Source organism: Trichechus manatus, unplaced genomic scaffold (assembly GCF_000243295.1).
Source record: "Trichechus manatus latirostris isolate Lorelei unplaced genomic scaffold, TriManLat1.0 scaffold00054, whole genome shotgun sequence".
NCBI classification, from domain to species: Eukaryota; Metazoa; Chordata; class Mammalia; order Sirenia; family Trichechidae; genus Trichechus; species Trichechus manatus.
Window position 1 is genome coordinate 2,450,866 of NW_004443990.1, and position 16,184 is coordinate 2,467,049.

Consider the following 16,184-nt stretch of genomic DNA (forward strand, 5'->3'; position numbering starts at 1 on the left):
ATTGGTCCAGCCCTACTTCTCTGAAAGCATTTAGAATGGAGACCCTCACTGCCCTCTGGTGTAGACAGTCTGATTGCCCATTCCATTTTGTGGAATTATGGACCTGAATGCAATCCAGCATTTTAAAAAAGAAAACTACATGTTAAAAAACTGACTATTAAAGAAGTGTGGAAGAGGCAGAGAAGACATTTTCAATTATTGCCATAGAAGGAGCTGGTGCTACTTGTTTATAAGGCCTGACACTGGCCAATGTTCTCAGCAGTGAAATTCATGAAGTATGCCCAATACATTTATTCTCAGGAGTAATTTCATAAATAAGATCTGTGTCTATCAAAGGTATGTATTAGTCGTTAGGAAATGGCTCAGAGGACCTGTGCCCCTTGTGTGAAATTACAGATTTGTGAAATTCAAATACTTGTAGAAATGCAAATATTTTCACTTATTAATGAATAGTCAAGATAAATGACCTTCCCTAAACAATTAGCTTTGGGATATTCTCTTTCCAGGATAGCCAGAAACATTAATTATACATATTTTAATATTGCAGGGATAAGGTACCTACTGAGGTAGAAAACTTGGAGATGTGTCTCTAAGGAAAATAGGGACCTCTCCCATTTGGAATTAGAATCTGAGATAGTTGAGGCCAGTGCTGCCTGGAGGTAGGAGGGTGGTGGAGAAATGCCTTTATCAGCCCCCTTTCAGACCCTCTATAAACACTTCAGTTCAAAATACAATGAAGGTGTGTTCTTTCATTCATTCGTTCAATAAACTTTTATTAGGCACCTATTATGTGCTGCGCTTTCGAGGTTCTTAGATATCTTTGGGACATCAGAATAACTTAAAGGTGAGCACTGTTTAAGCCTAGAGGGCAGCAATTGAATATCTTGTGTAATATTGAAATTACAGTGAAGGCATGGTTGGTGTTTAACATTTCCAGTTTAGAAATGCACAGTATGCTGAGTTATGTGGACATCCCCATCTGCAAGAAGCCAAAACAGCTTGGGCATTATCTTTATATCTCAGAGGGTCTGGAGTGAAGTCAAAGCGCCAAGCTAAGACCACCTAGCTTCTGATCTTAGAGTAAAATCGGTACTTTATATACAGACAGATTACATGTTATAATTGTGAAGGTTCTGTCACATGCATTGTTGTTTGGATCTTAGCATAATTTTGAGAATTTTGCAGGACAGCTAGCATTACCATTCCTTTTACAGTAGAGAAAACTGAGATGCTAAGAGGTTAAGTGACTTGCACAGCAGAGCCAGAACAAGTACTCAATTTCCCACTCTTTCCATCAACAGACCCTACCTCTGAGCCACTGCCACTACTCATTAGTTTAGAGACCTTATAGCCACCTCATCTGTCCAGAGGATGTGCCCCACCCTCTGTAAGAAGGTGCTAAATGAAGAGAAGAGATTGCATCTGGATTCAGAGGATGCGAGCAACTACTGCTGGGCCTTGAGGATAGACCCCAGGGGAGGAGGTGGAAGGAGAAAGGATGGTTCATCCAGTACAGGGATGAGCAGGAGCGCCACCTCCCATGTCAGAACTGGAGAACTCATATCCAAGCCTCTTCATTTTCAAGAGAGGCCCAGAAAGGGGTTAGTGACTTACCTAGAAGAGTTTTGGTGAATTTGCAAGTTCGTTGAGCTATTTGGTAGGTGTTTCTATAAAAAACACTGCTTCATTTTTATTTTTTTTACAGTCTGAGGAATATGAGAAAACTATTCTAGTGACTTTTCAACCCTAAAGGCATTTCTAAAAATCAAATGAAGCACAGTGAGAAATTAATTCCTTTGTTCAGCTGTTACCACTAACTCACAGTTAGATGACAGGTCCATGTCTGTGTGATACAGTAGCAGGAGGTCTCCAAGCCCCTCCTAGGGGCCCCTGAGCATCTCGGCTCCACCCCCTACCCCTGCCCCTTGTGGATGAATCCAGTCTTCCTCTAGTTTCTGCACACACACAAACACGCTCATTCTGGGCTGACTCTATAAACCTGCTCCTCGCCTCAGTGCAGCAAAAACAAAATACGTTGCTTCCTTCTCATGGGAGAAATTGGCATGTCTTATACAAGGGATGGGTAAAAGGAGTCTCTGCTGGCCTTTTTGAACTTGCTTCTCAGCTAAGGAAATTAAGAACATCCTGATTGGCCTCAGTGGAGTAGAAATGGGGGGAGAGGGGGAATCCTAGCCCCAGGAATCCTTTTACCCACAGGCGTCAAACTTGGCACACAGTGACACCAGTGAGTTGCAGGGAAATCATAACCAGATTAACAGTTATTTGGGCATTTTTCACACTTACTAATGAAGTGGGCATTTTATAAAGCCTAAGCAGTCTCCAGGAGCCCTGGTGGTGCAGTGGTTAAAGCACTCAACTGCTAGCCGAAAGGTCAGTGGTTCAAACCCACCAGCCACTCCACAGGAGAAAGATGTGGCAGTCTGCTTCCATAAAGATTTACAGCCTTGGAAACCCAGTGGTGCAGTTCTACTCTGTCCTGTAGGGTCGTTATGAGTCGGAATCGACTGGACGGCAGTGGATTTGCTTGGTTTTGAAAGCAGTCTCCTCTACAGGAGTCAAGGATTCTCCAGCCCTCTCCTACAGGCAAAGGTCTGTGAGGGCAAAGGGCAGACAAACCCAAGCCAGCACCTTGCTTTGAAGGACTGTGGCCTACCCCTCTGCAGCTGTGCAGAGGAAGCCCTTCCGTGTCCCCCACGCTCCCGCTTGGTTTCTAGACTGTTAGCAGGAGGTATTAACTTCTCTCCTTTGCTTTAATAGAGTGTTAACCCAAGTCCCTGGAACTTGCGTTAACACTTAACCCAAGGCTGGAATGGAGGGGGGAGGGCAGGGGACTGGCAGCTGAGGGCAGTTTGAGGCCTGGCGTCATGGGGTGGCGGGGGAGAGGAAAGGAAAGGGAAAACACCAGTTGAATGTCAGCTGGATAAAGCAGCCTGATGTAATAGAACAAGACTGGTTTGCAAGGCCAAAGTTCTGTCTGGTCTTGGCTTCTGTCATTAACCAGCCATGTCCCTCCTCCTCCCTGGGTCTTAATTTCCTTGTCTTTAAATGAGTGTGTGTGTGTGTTGCTGCCCGGTTGATGCCGACTCATAGTGACCCCTGTAACAGATTGGAACTGCCCCATAGGGTTTTTTTGGCTACAGTCTTTACAGAAGAAGATTGCCAGGTCTTTCTCCCATGGAGCCACTGGGTGGGTTCGAACCCCAACCTTTCAATTAGCAGCCCAGCATTTAACCTTTGCACCACCAGAGCGGCATCTTTAAATCGATAGATAATATGCTCTAAGGGACCAATAGCTGAAAATGCTTTGAGGGGATTGCAGTGTAAGCAGTGCTTCTTAGTGTGCATACACATAACCCAGAGGTCTTATTAAAATGTAGATTCCGATTTAGTGGGTCTGGTGCAGTTCTGACAAGCTGCCAGGTAATGCCAATGCTGCTAGTCCGCGGACCACACCTGGAGTAGCAAAGGTGCAGATTACAGGATTGGGTTCTGAAATCTAAGTTCTGCCCTCGCTTAACTTCCCTGCACTTATTTCCTCACCTGTGAAATGCGGGGTGGGGACGGGGGAGGGAGGGAATTGTAATAGTTGCCTTCTCTTCCTCCCTAGGGGTGTTGTGGGGATTAAGGGAGAAGATGCCTGTGAAAGCACCTTGTAAAGGGTAAAGCAGTATACAGTGTAAGGGATCATTGTCATTGTTAAGATTGCTATGCTTTGTTGTTCACACTATGTGTTCCTGCAGCTTCTGAACTTTCCCCCGCATCCTCCCTGGTTTCCATGCCTGGGCTGCTGAGTCGGTGTGACCAGCCAAAGCCGAACAAATACTTTGACATATCATGGCAGGAAATGACAGTTCCCAGGCATCCCACTGTTTCAGGTGTGGGGCAAGCCCTGAACACACCTTGTTTGATCAAGTAATACCAAACAAAGCCCCACCCACCCCGTAGCCTGAAAAGCAGGAAACAAGGCTGAAAGTCAGGGAAGTCCATTAAAACAAGGGGCCTGAGTGAGCACTGGTCAAGTCTTCAGCAAGATAAGCACCCAGTCCAAGCCACAACTGCACCACAGCCCACCTCTCCAGTCTTCTCCACCACGGGTGGCCATGGGAATGTTTCGGCAGCATGTTCATTTGTTCACTGAGAACCTTCACAGATGGCTCCACAACTATCCTGTGAGGCAAGAAAGTTAACTGAGGGAAGTCATTTAACCAGCCTGAGCCTCAGTATCCTCATCTGTAAAATGGAGTTAACAGTATCTGTCCTGCCTGTGTTACAAGTTGTTGTGCTCCCACAATCAAAATGAAATAATTATGTGAAAATACATACTGATTATGTAAAAATGGAGGCCCTGGTGGCACGGTGGTTAAGAGCTAACCAAAAGGTTGGCAGTTCAAAACCACTGGCTGCTCCTTGGAAACCCTACGGGGCAGTTCTACTCTGTCCTGTAGGGTCCCTATGAATTGGAATCGACTCGACGGCAACGGAGGTTTTTTTAATGTAAAAACATGTATGATATTAAGAAGAACTCCTGCTCTAGTGGACTCTACTCACTGCCCCCAAGTGAGTAACATCCATGCCTTTATGTCTTGCTCAAACCAATACGCCATTGTGGAATATCTTCCACCCATCCCAAGCCTCAAGGCCTGATGGAAACTGTGCTCAACCACCCAGCTCCAGGGAGTGCTCCCTCCATTGTCCAAAGTAGTGCTGCTTCTTAAATCTTGCTCTTAGGTCCTGAGACCAAGTTTTTGCCCAGCGATTTCTCTGTAAGGACGTGGAAAGCAGGGGTTCTGTTTTATACCAGATCACATGTTAGAATGGCAGGCCAGGCCAAGAGCATCATTCTACAAACCTGTGGCTAAAAATCCAGTACAATCCCTCCGGACTGAAAGCTGATGGGTTTTGATGGCAGAGAGAGGTGGAAGGCTGACCACACACTACAAATGGAAATGCCTATTGCCCACACTGGGAGCACCATTTTAAAGCCCAGATAGTTGGGTGACTACCGAAATAACAAAACCAGTAATAGGCGGGGCCTCACACCATGCCCATGGGCTTAGAGAAGCAAATAGCAGTAGGAGCCAGTTTGCCCACCCATCCCCCCTTTGCCTTTGAAATTCCTACCTGAGACTAGTGGGGGCCCAGGTCTGCAAAGCTGGGCCTCTGAGACACTTCTGCCAGCTGGGGAAGCAGAGAGGTCTCACTCTGAGGAAATACAGATCTTCAGAGAGGAGAGTAAAAGGTCAAATATAATCCAAAGGGACAAGCGACGCATGTCTGTGTGTATATCAGGTTTCGCTTATGAAATCCAGTCGTGATGAATCTGATGGTTTTAGAAACATCTTCTTTGATTAATAAAACAGAGGACTTCTTGGCCCCAGGTTTCAGACTTCAAAGTTCTCCTCAGTTGAGAGCCCTGCATTTGGCTTATTTGTGAAGCACAGAAATCTCTTTTAAGATGAGCACAGGATTTTAGTGGAGTTGGTGCTCCCTCCCCCAACCACAAGAACCACTTAAAATTCTAAAATTAGCAAGACTGGGCTGAAAACCGCCTTACTGGTACTGCAGGTATATTGTCAAAATCAAAATTCAGCAGGGATCTTAGTGGGGAAAGTGCAGGCTTTGGAGCCAGATAAACCCAGGTTTGAGTCCTGACTGCACCCTGTCATTTTGGGCAAAAATTTTACTTCTCTCTGCCTCAATTTCTTTCTTTTTTTTTTTTTTTTTAATTGTACTTTAGATGAAGGTTTACAGGGCAAACCAACTTCTCATTAAACAATTAATATACATATTGTTTTGTGACATTGGTTGCTACCCCCGCAACATGTCAACCCTCTCCCCTTCTTGACCTTGGGTTCCTCGTTACCAGCTTTCCTGTCCCCTCCTGCCTTCTCGTCCTTGCCCCTGGGCTGGTGTGTTCATTTAGTCTCATTTTGTTTTATGGGCCTGTTTAATCTTTGGCTGAAGGGTGAACCTCAGGAGTAAGGGTTTCCGGGGGCTGTACTCTCAGGGTTTCTCCATTCTCTGTCAGACCAGTAAGTCTGGTCTTTGTGCATGTGTGTGTGTGTTGGTGTGTGTGTGTGTGAGAGAGAGAGAGTTAGAATTTTGTTCTACATTTTTCTCCAGCTCTGTCCGGGACCCTGTATTGTGATCCCTATCAGAGCAGTCAGTGGTAGCAGCTGGGCACCATCTAGTTGTGCTGGACTCACTCTAGTGGAGGCTGTGGTAGTTGTGGTCCATTAGTCCTTTAGACTAATCTTGGCCTTGTGTCTTTGGTTTTCTTCATTCTCCCTTGCTCCAGATGGGGTGAGACCGGTGGAGTATCTTAGACGGCCACTCACAGGCTTCTAAGACCCCAGACGCTACTCACCAAAGTAGAATGTAGAACATTTTCTTTATAAACTGTTATGTGAATAGAGCTAGATGCTCCCCGAGACCATGGTCCCCACAGCCCTCAGCCCAGTAACTCAGTCCCTCAGGGAGTTGGGATGTGTCTGTGGCAGTTCCGTGACCTTGCCTTGGACGAGTTGTGTTGCCTGCCTCAATTTCTTGATGTGTAAAATGAGGACAATAGCACCAACCTCACAGAAGTTTTGGGATGGCTGAAATGAGGTGGTGTATGTGAAGTGGCTAGCCTTGCCTGGCACAAAATAGGCGCTCAGATGTTAGTTCTCTTCCCTTTCCTGATATCTGAGCACAGGACTAATTATTTGGAATAAAGACTGTCCTAGAAAACCCAGTTTGTGTACCTGCCATTTGGAGATACAATTCCATGAAGTTTTTCCATTCCAGGAGTTCTTAGTTTTCCAGGGATAGTTTGTCTGGCAGTGTATTCTGAGCCTTGTTCTAGGAGTCCTGTAACAGAGCTGTCTGTGAATATGCTGGTGTAAATTTTCTCTCCACCCCTAGAAGCAGGCCAGAGCATCTTTCTTGAAGGAAATATTTTCATTGCATACTAGCTACAAAGTGATTCTTCTCTTCTCCCCTGGCTTAAAGCAGAGGAGGAAGGGGCCTCTGGGACTACAGTCTGGGAAATGACAGTGTCAGTCTCACTGGGAAGCACTAGTTCTCCAAGGCACCTCCGAGTCTGGTCTGAGTGTGAAGCCAGTTGAAATTCTCCTTATTGGGACCTGCGGTGACGACTGATCTCAGGCTCACAGGCAAAATGCAAGGGCCTTGCTCAGTGACCTCATGATGATGTGTGAAGGACTCAGACATTCCTTGACAATCAAGAAAGGATGTCTCCTAGGAAGCTGTGTCCTGTTTATCCAAAAGATAGTTGGAGAGGGGTCGGGGGTGGGGGGAGCCAAGGTGACAGGTAAAGGGACTTGATTTAAAAATGGACTTCTTCCAGAGTTGTTCTTTTAGCAGTTTCTGATCTGATGTATGAAATTTATACCGAGGTGGAATTGTTTCTGCAATTTCTCGCACACAAGTTGGTGCACATTCCCAATATGAATTTACAAGAACTAGGTCATATGTACGCAGGGATGAGTCAACATTGCATGCAGCAGACCATGGCCACTGGGAGAAAAGTCAGACTTGGGCTGTGGAGCTGCAGGCTCGCCTGCTCCCACCTGAGTCAGGGCCCAGCACAGGGCTTGACAGGAGAAGGAACTCAGGCCGGGCCTCCCCTCACACGCTTCTCACGGTCCTTACAAGTGCCCGGGTCCCAGCAGGAGTGCTCCTGTTACAGGGCATATTTTTCCTTTCTCAACTTTTTCTTTTCTTTTTTTTTTACCCTCTTAGGTTTTTTTGTTTGTTTGGTTTTGGTTTTGCTTTTACCGATTAGTAAATGTATAGGAAAGTAGAAAGTAATAGAGTCTCCCGTAACCCAACTACCCAGAAGCAACTATATAAACTTCTGTCGTGAATCATTTAAAATATTTTCCTATGCTTCTTTTACATTTTTCCATGATACTAACAATATAATTTTTCTGTTTTGCTTTTTTAATTTAATATATCTTAAAGAATTTTCCCTATTATAAGCATTATTTTTCATGACTACTTAATATTATACTGCAAGTGTGAAATTTACTTAACAAATACACTATTATAAAGCTATGTTAAAGTGGCAGTGAACATCTTTGTGCATGAAAGCTTTGTTGGCATCTTAGATTATTTACGTACCTGGGTTCAATTTCTGCAAATGGAGCCCTTAGGTCAGTAGTTGGGCATGTTTTTAAAGGGCTTTTAATACATATTTCCAAGTTATCCTTCAGGTAGTTTTTACCAGTAATAGTCTCACCAACAACAGTCTATCTCATTTCATCCTTAACCTTGTTGAGTATGATTCTGTGTATTTATTAAAGAATATAGGGAGCTGAAATGTGCTGTCCCCACACTCAGATGTAGTGGAGATCATGGGGAGATGAGGGCCCTAACCTTTATCAGAGCAAGAAGGTCACTTCCCCTGCCCTCCTGTGCCCCCTGCAGGCATCCTCAGGAAAGTGGGGTACAAATACCCACTTACATGCTTTGACTCCCCACGAGGGCCCTTGCTGTATAATTGACATAATAATTAATTAGCCTTTATGATAGAGGAGCCTAGGCTCCTTGTCTTCTGGCCCAGATGTTTCTTCAGTCACTTTTCACTTTCAAAGCCTTTCACAGAATCCTACTGCCCCTAAAAGAGCTGTTCACAGAGCCCTAAGGTAATCCTCTGTGTTTGAGTGGCCCTGTGTGGTTTATAAAGCACTCTTTCACATACTGTCTGATCTAATGCTCACAACAGCCCTGGAGAGCAAATATTCATTTCCCTGTTTTATAGGTGTATTAGCTTCCTATGGCTGCATAATAAATTACTGCAAACTTTGTGGCTTAAAACAACAAGCTTATTCTCACAGTTCTGGAGGCCAGAAGTCCAAAATCAAGGTTATCAGCAGGGCCCACACTCCCTCTGAAGGCTTCAGGAAAGAATCCTTTCTTGCCTCTTCCAGCTTCTGGTGGCTCCCGGAGTTCCTTGGCAGTATAACTCTAATTCTCTGCCTCTGTCTTCACATGACCTTTCCTCTGCCTCTGATCTTACTCTTCTTTCTTTTATAATGACCCTAGTCATTGGATTTAAGGCCCATCTAAATCCAGGATGATCTCATCTCAAGATCTTTAATTACATCTGCAAAGACCCTATTTCCAAATAAGGTCATGATCTGAGATTCTGGGTGGACATATCTTTGGGGTATGGGGGAACACCATTCAACCCACTACAGTAGGTAAGGAAACCAACGTCCAGAGAGGTTAAATGACTCTCCCAACGTCATAGAGTGAGAAAGTAACGGAGCTGGCATTTGAACTCCAGGTCTTCTGCTTACCTTTAATTAGGTAAAAGCAAGACTCTTGTGGTGTGACTGCTTGAGTATGCTGTCTGGTTTATACAGAATGAAATCTGATAGCCTTTACGCTACACTTAAGCATCATTCCACATAGTGGCCATCACCCTGTCAGTGTATTATTGTTAATTACATTGAAACTATTAGTGCCAATGTGAAACCTTAAAAGGGAGTCACTCATTTATTCTCCTGTGGTAAATGGGGAAATTAAGACCCAGAGGGGATTAATGACTTGCCCAAAGTCACCAGAAGAGTTAATGGCAAATCCCAATTATAACCTAGATGTCCTAATTTGTAATCTATATTCTGATCTTTGTAAGTATTCATTGTGATTGTATATTGGAATTGTGAAAATGGCCTCATTTTTCAAACTACTACTCTAGGTTAAATTGCAAAGAAATTCTCAGAGGCTCAGTTACCATTGAACTCCTCCTTCCTGGCTCAGGACCATTTGATATTTTGGCCATGCATGGTAAATTGGTCATAAACCTCTGACCAATGAGTAGTCCTTTCTCACTAGTGAGAGCAAATGTGCATGCCACACCTGACCCATGATAAGGTCCTCATCTCCTAGTTTTCCAACATTAGCTAAGAAGTTTCTTTGCTTTGCTGGTGTCTTTCCTTTCTCTTTGCTCAGTTCAGTCCCTAAACAGAGTAGTGGATCCTTTAAAAATGACCTAACCCCCTAAACTGAAACCCCATAGCCAAATGGGCAAATATGGATCAAACATGGTACAGTGATTGTCAAATTTTGGTGAGCGTTAGATATCCAAGTCATAAATGATTGCTGGAATTTAGGACCCTTTGCTCTGTACCAAGTCTGTGGATGTGGGATTATGGTTATCTTGTAAACCATTCCAAAGATTTGAGAGAATCAGATGGGCTCCTCATATCCTTTCAGCCTACCTGCCCTCCCACAGTGAACCAATCTGTTTGGTACGAAATGCCTGGGGACATATCCAGGTGACCAAGTAAAGCTAATGTTCTCATCCTGTGCTTGTGTGAACCAACCTGTAGCATAGAGAAAGGAGTTCTCCCCACCACACCATTCTTAAGTTGAGTTGGTTTGGAGAGCAGCCAAGGAGACTCTCCAGTGGTTGCCTTCAGCATGCCTTGGATCATTTCTTAGTTATCATGGACATCATTATTATCATGAGCTCTCACTCAGAAGAGCTTATGTCCTAAAAAGCATTGTTTAATGGCAGGTTTTGCTTTTGGTACCTGGTCTCCCAAGTGGCTAGAAATCTGATCAACAGGCTCTTAGTAAAGTTCTAAATCTAATTGATGCAAAACGGAGGCTGTGCTACAGTCTCATAAATAGCAAGGGTGTGATTAGACACTATCAGTCTAGACGAGCATCCCTCCTACCCCATTCCATCTCTACCCCCTGGGCTTCCATGCTCCCTAACAGTGGCATACAAAAGGCGGAGCACGTGTTCCTCTCTCCACCACCCACTCCCCACCCCAGGAGTGCCAGCTTACCAGCTGTCACAGCATGCCTTTAATGGGTTTGTGAAACCCAAGAACCTGACCCATTTCTCCCCTGGGGAGAGTGTAATGCAGTATGCCAAGCTGAGAAGCAGGATTCTCTCAAAACTTCATGAGGCCACCTCTCTAGGCCATCCCAGGCAGATCGTGTTGTCCTTTCCATTTTCCAGAATCTCCATTCCAAAATAGGTGCCATGGAAGGCAGTAGAGTGAAACTGTAACATTGTTTTCTGCTCATTTACCATTTTCTTCCTTCCTCCCATTTAATTTTAACTCCTTTTCTGCCTGCCTCCATCACATTCTCCCCAGGCTAACCTGAAATGTTTAGGCTCTGGTACCCAACTCAAAAGGTATTGGCTCTGAAGTGAGTGTCCATTCTCTTATATGGTCCTAAGAGGTCAACAGGCAAACATGTTTGAGCAAGCATGGTGTACAAAGTCCTGTGTTTAGGTATTATACGGGAATTCATGCCCTCCAGGAGCTTCTAAACTAGTTGGAAAACGGATCATGAGAGCAGTATAAGACAGGATGAGATTAAGGCCCTGGGAATGATCTAATTAACCTGGGATCCAAAAATGAACATCAGAGGCACCCTTGAACACCCCAGAATTGTTTGCAAAATTTTATGTATGCAAGCATACAGTTTTTGTGTAAGTTCATAGCTTTCCTCAGTTTCACCCCAAAAGGTAAAGAACCTTTTGTACAATGAGTTTATGGAAGAGCACCCATTATACCTTGGGTAGTCACTCAAGGCTTCGTTGAGCAGGTGAGACTTGAACTGAATCTTGAGAAGTGGTTGTATTCAGAGAATTGCAGGGAAGGAGGCAGCTTTGAAGGAAGGGATTCCCAGGAGGCATCATGGGAAGACTATTCCACTTAGAATCAATGACCTTAAGTTACCTCACCTCTCTCTCTGCAGTAAAATCTAAATCTGTAAAATGGTGATAAGTCCCAGAGTTTTGTGAAGGGCCATGAACTCGTTTTCTTTTTCTTTTTTTTTTTTGCTCACTCTTTATCCCCATTCCTCCATACAGTGCTTGACTCATATCAGAGCGGACACTAATCAATACTTGATGAATGTATGAGTTAACTGAAATAATAAATGTGAGAGGCCTTTGTAAACAGCAGAGTATTGCCTCAGCAAAAAGATCTTTGTTAAGTACATACATTTTGTGCTTTACACGCAGCCTGCACCAAGTGAACATCTTCTCCCTCTTGAAACTGACCCTTTCTCCCTTAATGGGACTCAGAGGGCCAGCCCATCTGATGGAGTGTCTCTGTGCTGGCCAGATGAATGATAGCTGTGCCGTCAACACTGACAAGATGTGCAGGAAAAAAGGCAGTTTCCTAAGAGCCTAGAGCTGACCTCACCCTCCAAGGGTTTGGCCTCTTAGCCCCAGCCCCTGCTGCCACACGAACACCTGCAGCCCTTCTCTCACTCCAGGACTGGGAGATTCCATGAGCTCTCTTGCTGTTCTCCTCTGGACTGGCAGGGGTGGAAGGGAAGGACAAGAGGGGGATATTGCATGCCTCTCCTGGGACTCCTTCCACCAGGATAAGCAGAACCACTAATTATATCCTCTCTGTGGCTTCTCAGGACGATAGAAACGATTGACTGCTGCTTTGCTACACACCTTTTGTATCTACCCCCTCCTACCCACAACCTCCTGGCAGTGCCCATGCCAATAGACAGTAGATCTTCCATTGATTTTTTTTTTCCTCCTGTGTGCCATCCCAGTAGACTCCTCAGCATTACAATGATACTCCAAGGAACTTGGGTTGTTAGGAAGTGGGAAAGATTTTTAAAGGCATTGGTTGAAGGTGACAGGAGTTCTCAAAACAAGTTAGGAAGGAGAGGTGATTTCCACATGTAACAGTTCTCCATTGCAGATGCTGCTAAGGGAAGCAGTGCCTGGCTGATAGAATGAGCTCCAAGCTAAGAATTAGGAGGCTCTATTCCAGATCTGACTTACAGGCTGAACATGTCACTTAACCTCTCTGAGTTGCCAGCTCCTTCTCCGTAAATTAGATAGTACATCTGTACTATCTCTCAGGACCATTGTGATGGTCAAAGTTTGTAGTGATATTTCAAGTGGTATAAAGCTACAGTGAAACCTGTGAGAGCCGGAACTCAGCCAGGACTACCTTGTTTTTCCAGTCTCACGAGTTTTCTGCCTTTGGCAGAGTGCATTCTTACCACTTTTCTATCATTCGTTTTAGTGGAAAATGTTGGAATTTTCCTTCTCTGACGGGTTTCTGCCTTGCACAGGTTCTGGCTTTCACAGGTTTTACTGTATTTGTTTATTATTATGAACATATATTGAGCACTTACTATGGGCCAGGAGCTTTTACAGTTATCAAATTCAGTCCTCACGACAGCCCTATAGGGTTGAATTGCTTTTCCATTTTTACGGATGAGAAATTAGAGGCTCTGAAAGATAAAGATATCCACCTCTGGTCATACAGCTAATATGTGTACAGCCTATATTTAAATCCAGGTTTATTTCTGTTTTCTGCTATAACATTAGCTCCTGATTCTTTTCTGTTATGGACTGTTGATTTGTCTCTTGAAATATTACATACTCCTCTACCCTTTACCATCTGTCATGGGCTGGGCCTACCCCCTTACCTGAACTCTTCTTACTATAAAATTTTTCTAGATTTTTTTTTTTTTTATTGCCTTCCCAATTTGACTTCTGATATTCCTCCTGGCCCTGCTGTCAGCTTACCTGCCTTGTCCTCTAAACATGGTGTGTACAAACACCAACTGTGCTCCTTTTCAGAGGCAGCCACCCTGCTCTTGTTACAGGCTCTCAGACCTCTCTGCCCATGAGGAGGCTGCCTTCTCGAGTGTACAGGGAGGAGAGCCCACATTTTATTGCAGTTCTCCATTCTGGAAATCACTAAGCATAGGTATCCTGGGCAGACCTTTCAGAACAAAACAATGATGCTGTAGCCCTTGATCTCATCAAATAAGACTGGGGCAGCCCTAGAGGAAAGCACAGACTCTTGGCAGGAACTTTGCTTAATCTCTTCACTCCTTTGAGACAGGGCAAGGAGTTATTAATTCCACTTAAAAGATGGAAAAAGGAGATAGAGGGACTTCCCTAACATCACTTAGTGCGTGGGCAGTAGTATCAAAAGCTGTGTGTCTTTTGAGACCGGGGCACCTCTGAATCATTGCTAATGTTGGATGAGTGTTGGCTCTGGATGTGGCACTGCCAGTACATGACTCTAGCACAGTTACGACTAGGAGGTTCAGCTGGCACTCAGAGCACCCCACCCCCACTGCTCTGTGTCTGGCTCCCCAGACCCACCTCCTGAGCCTCCTTGATGGGGGGAGAGATGGCATAGGGCAGCTCCCCATCCCTCTTGAGTCCCACCTGACAGGCTGTTCCCAAGCAACCCACTCCCAGGGTGGGCCTCTTACTGGGGAGATGCATTTGTAGATGCTGTTCATTCTCCCAGTGCTAGGAATCTACCCTACAATTAGTCAAGAGATAAATCAAAACCAAGCTTGGCTGATGAAATTCAGGAGCCAGTAGTGACCCTTGCCACGTATAAATCCCAGTGGGCCGGCCAAGGGCCTTTGTCTGGTCAGGGGAGTTCAGGATTATCTGCCCCTCTTTGCTGATGTATGGAGTCGCGGCTGTCGGAGTGTTTACTAACGGTTATCACCTCAGTGCTTTGGCCATTATCAGAGGCAGGGCCGCCTGCCGGGGCTGGGGCTCGCACCCTCTATATTACCACCTGTCATTGGCAGAGAGTGTGTGCTGACACTGCCCAGTCCTGACTGCCCAGGGAAGATAGTTTCTGACGGCTGATCAAAGAGGAGAAGCAAGGCCTGATAAAGAGTACGTGTTTCATGTACTTTTAACTTTGGGAAACATTGGCATTTGCATCCCACCCCCCTCCCCCCCGGTCTTCCTAGTGCTGGCAGGAACCAAGCCCAATAAATGCAGTGGATTTGGTTACCTAATCGCTGGGGAAATGGTATGTGCTTAAAGCAACAGAGCGTGACTATAATCTCCTTCCAAAGGAGAGTGGATGAAATACACTTTCACAGAAGACTTGCTGTATAATAAAGTAGAATAATTTAAATTGGACTTTGAAGTGATCTTGCATGCAAAATCTAATCTTGGCATTCAGCAGAACATCGTGTACTTTTTGAAATTGGGGAGCAGCCTCAGATTAAGGAACGATCCTTGCTTAAAGATGCTATCACCCAACGCTGTTGCTGGCATCTCCAAAATGGCACCCAAGTTGTGCACATGTCCTTGAGCAGCTGGGAGACTGTATGCAGCGGAGTAGAACAAGTTCCAGACTGGAATCAAGAGATCTGACTTCTTGGACCAAATTAGCCACAAATTTTCTGTTTGATCGTGGGCCATAACTTCTCCAAGCTTCAGCTGTAAAATGAGGAGGTTGGATATAGGTTATAGGATATAGAGGTTTAGAAAGCTTCCTTTTTTTTTTTTCCCCCAACTTAAGCCATGTAACCCTTTCTTTAAATGATTTTTTAGAGGGAATGCCATTGTATCGCACAGAGAAAAGTAAAGGTGTTTTCGTTGAACCTGAGAAGGGGGTTTCCTGCCCCAATCAAACTTCCTGAAGCAGTCCCTGAGGACTTCAGAGGAACCCTCTAGATCTTCAGAAAACCACTGGCCTCAGTAACCTGAAGGAGCCCTCATAGGCTCTATACACCCTGATTCAGGGGCATGAGCTCTTTTATTCTGTGCCTCACCTGCATGTTCCATGGTGTTCTCCCCTTCATTCATCCTGCAGAAGGGCTGAAATGGACCCAGGGCACAGAGGGGAGTTGGTGGCGGGTAGACAAAAAGAACAACCTACCCTCTGAAGGTGTGGACTCAATGTTGGGTGTCCCATGTGTGCCACAGGTACCTTTGACCGGAGCGTGACCCTGCTGGAGGTGTGCGGTAGCTGGCCAGAGGGCTTTGGGCTGAGGCACATGTCCTCCATGGAGCACACAGAGGAGGGCCTCCGGGAGCGGCTTGCTGATGCCATGGCCGAGTCGCCAAGCCGGGACGTTGTGGGATCCGGAACAGGTAAAGGCTGGCATCAGACCTTTAGCCTGACTTGGTTATGACTGGCACCTGTTGATACTGAGCTTCTTTGGTGGAGAGTGGGTGTATGCTTGTTTTAACCATTTGTTCTTTAGTTAGCACTCTGCTTGCTATCTGTTTTGGAAGCCTCTGGTGTTGGGAAACACTGAAAAGGGGAGTTCCCAGCGGAGCTGATACCTTCTACATGGAATAGCACATACAAAAATGCCAGGATAAACATAATTGTATAAGTGGCTCCCAGAAGAACTTCTTTTGGGGAAAGGAT

The 16,184-nt window shown here is 45.2% G+C and overlaps 1 protein-coding gene across 2 annotated transcripts in view; it reads left to right on the forward strand.

Annotated features, from left to right (window-relative positions):
* BCAS3 (BCAS3 microtubule associated cell migration factor) overlaps positions 1 to 16,184 on the forward strand; it is a 641,765-nt gene that overhangs the window by 600,970 nt on the left and 24,611 nt on the right. For both annotated transcript variants that reach the window (XM_012555963.2, XM_012555964.2), the window contains one exon: positions 15,734 to 15,901. In XM_012555963.2, coding sequence (XP_012411417.1) covers positions 15,734 to 15,901 — 168 coding nt within the window. The remainder of the gene's footprint in view (positions 1 to 15,733; positions 15,902 to 16,184) is intronic.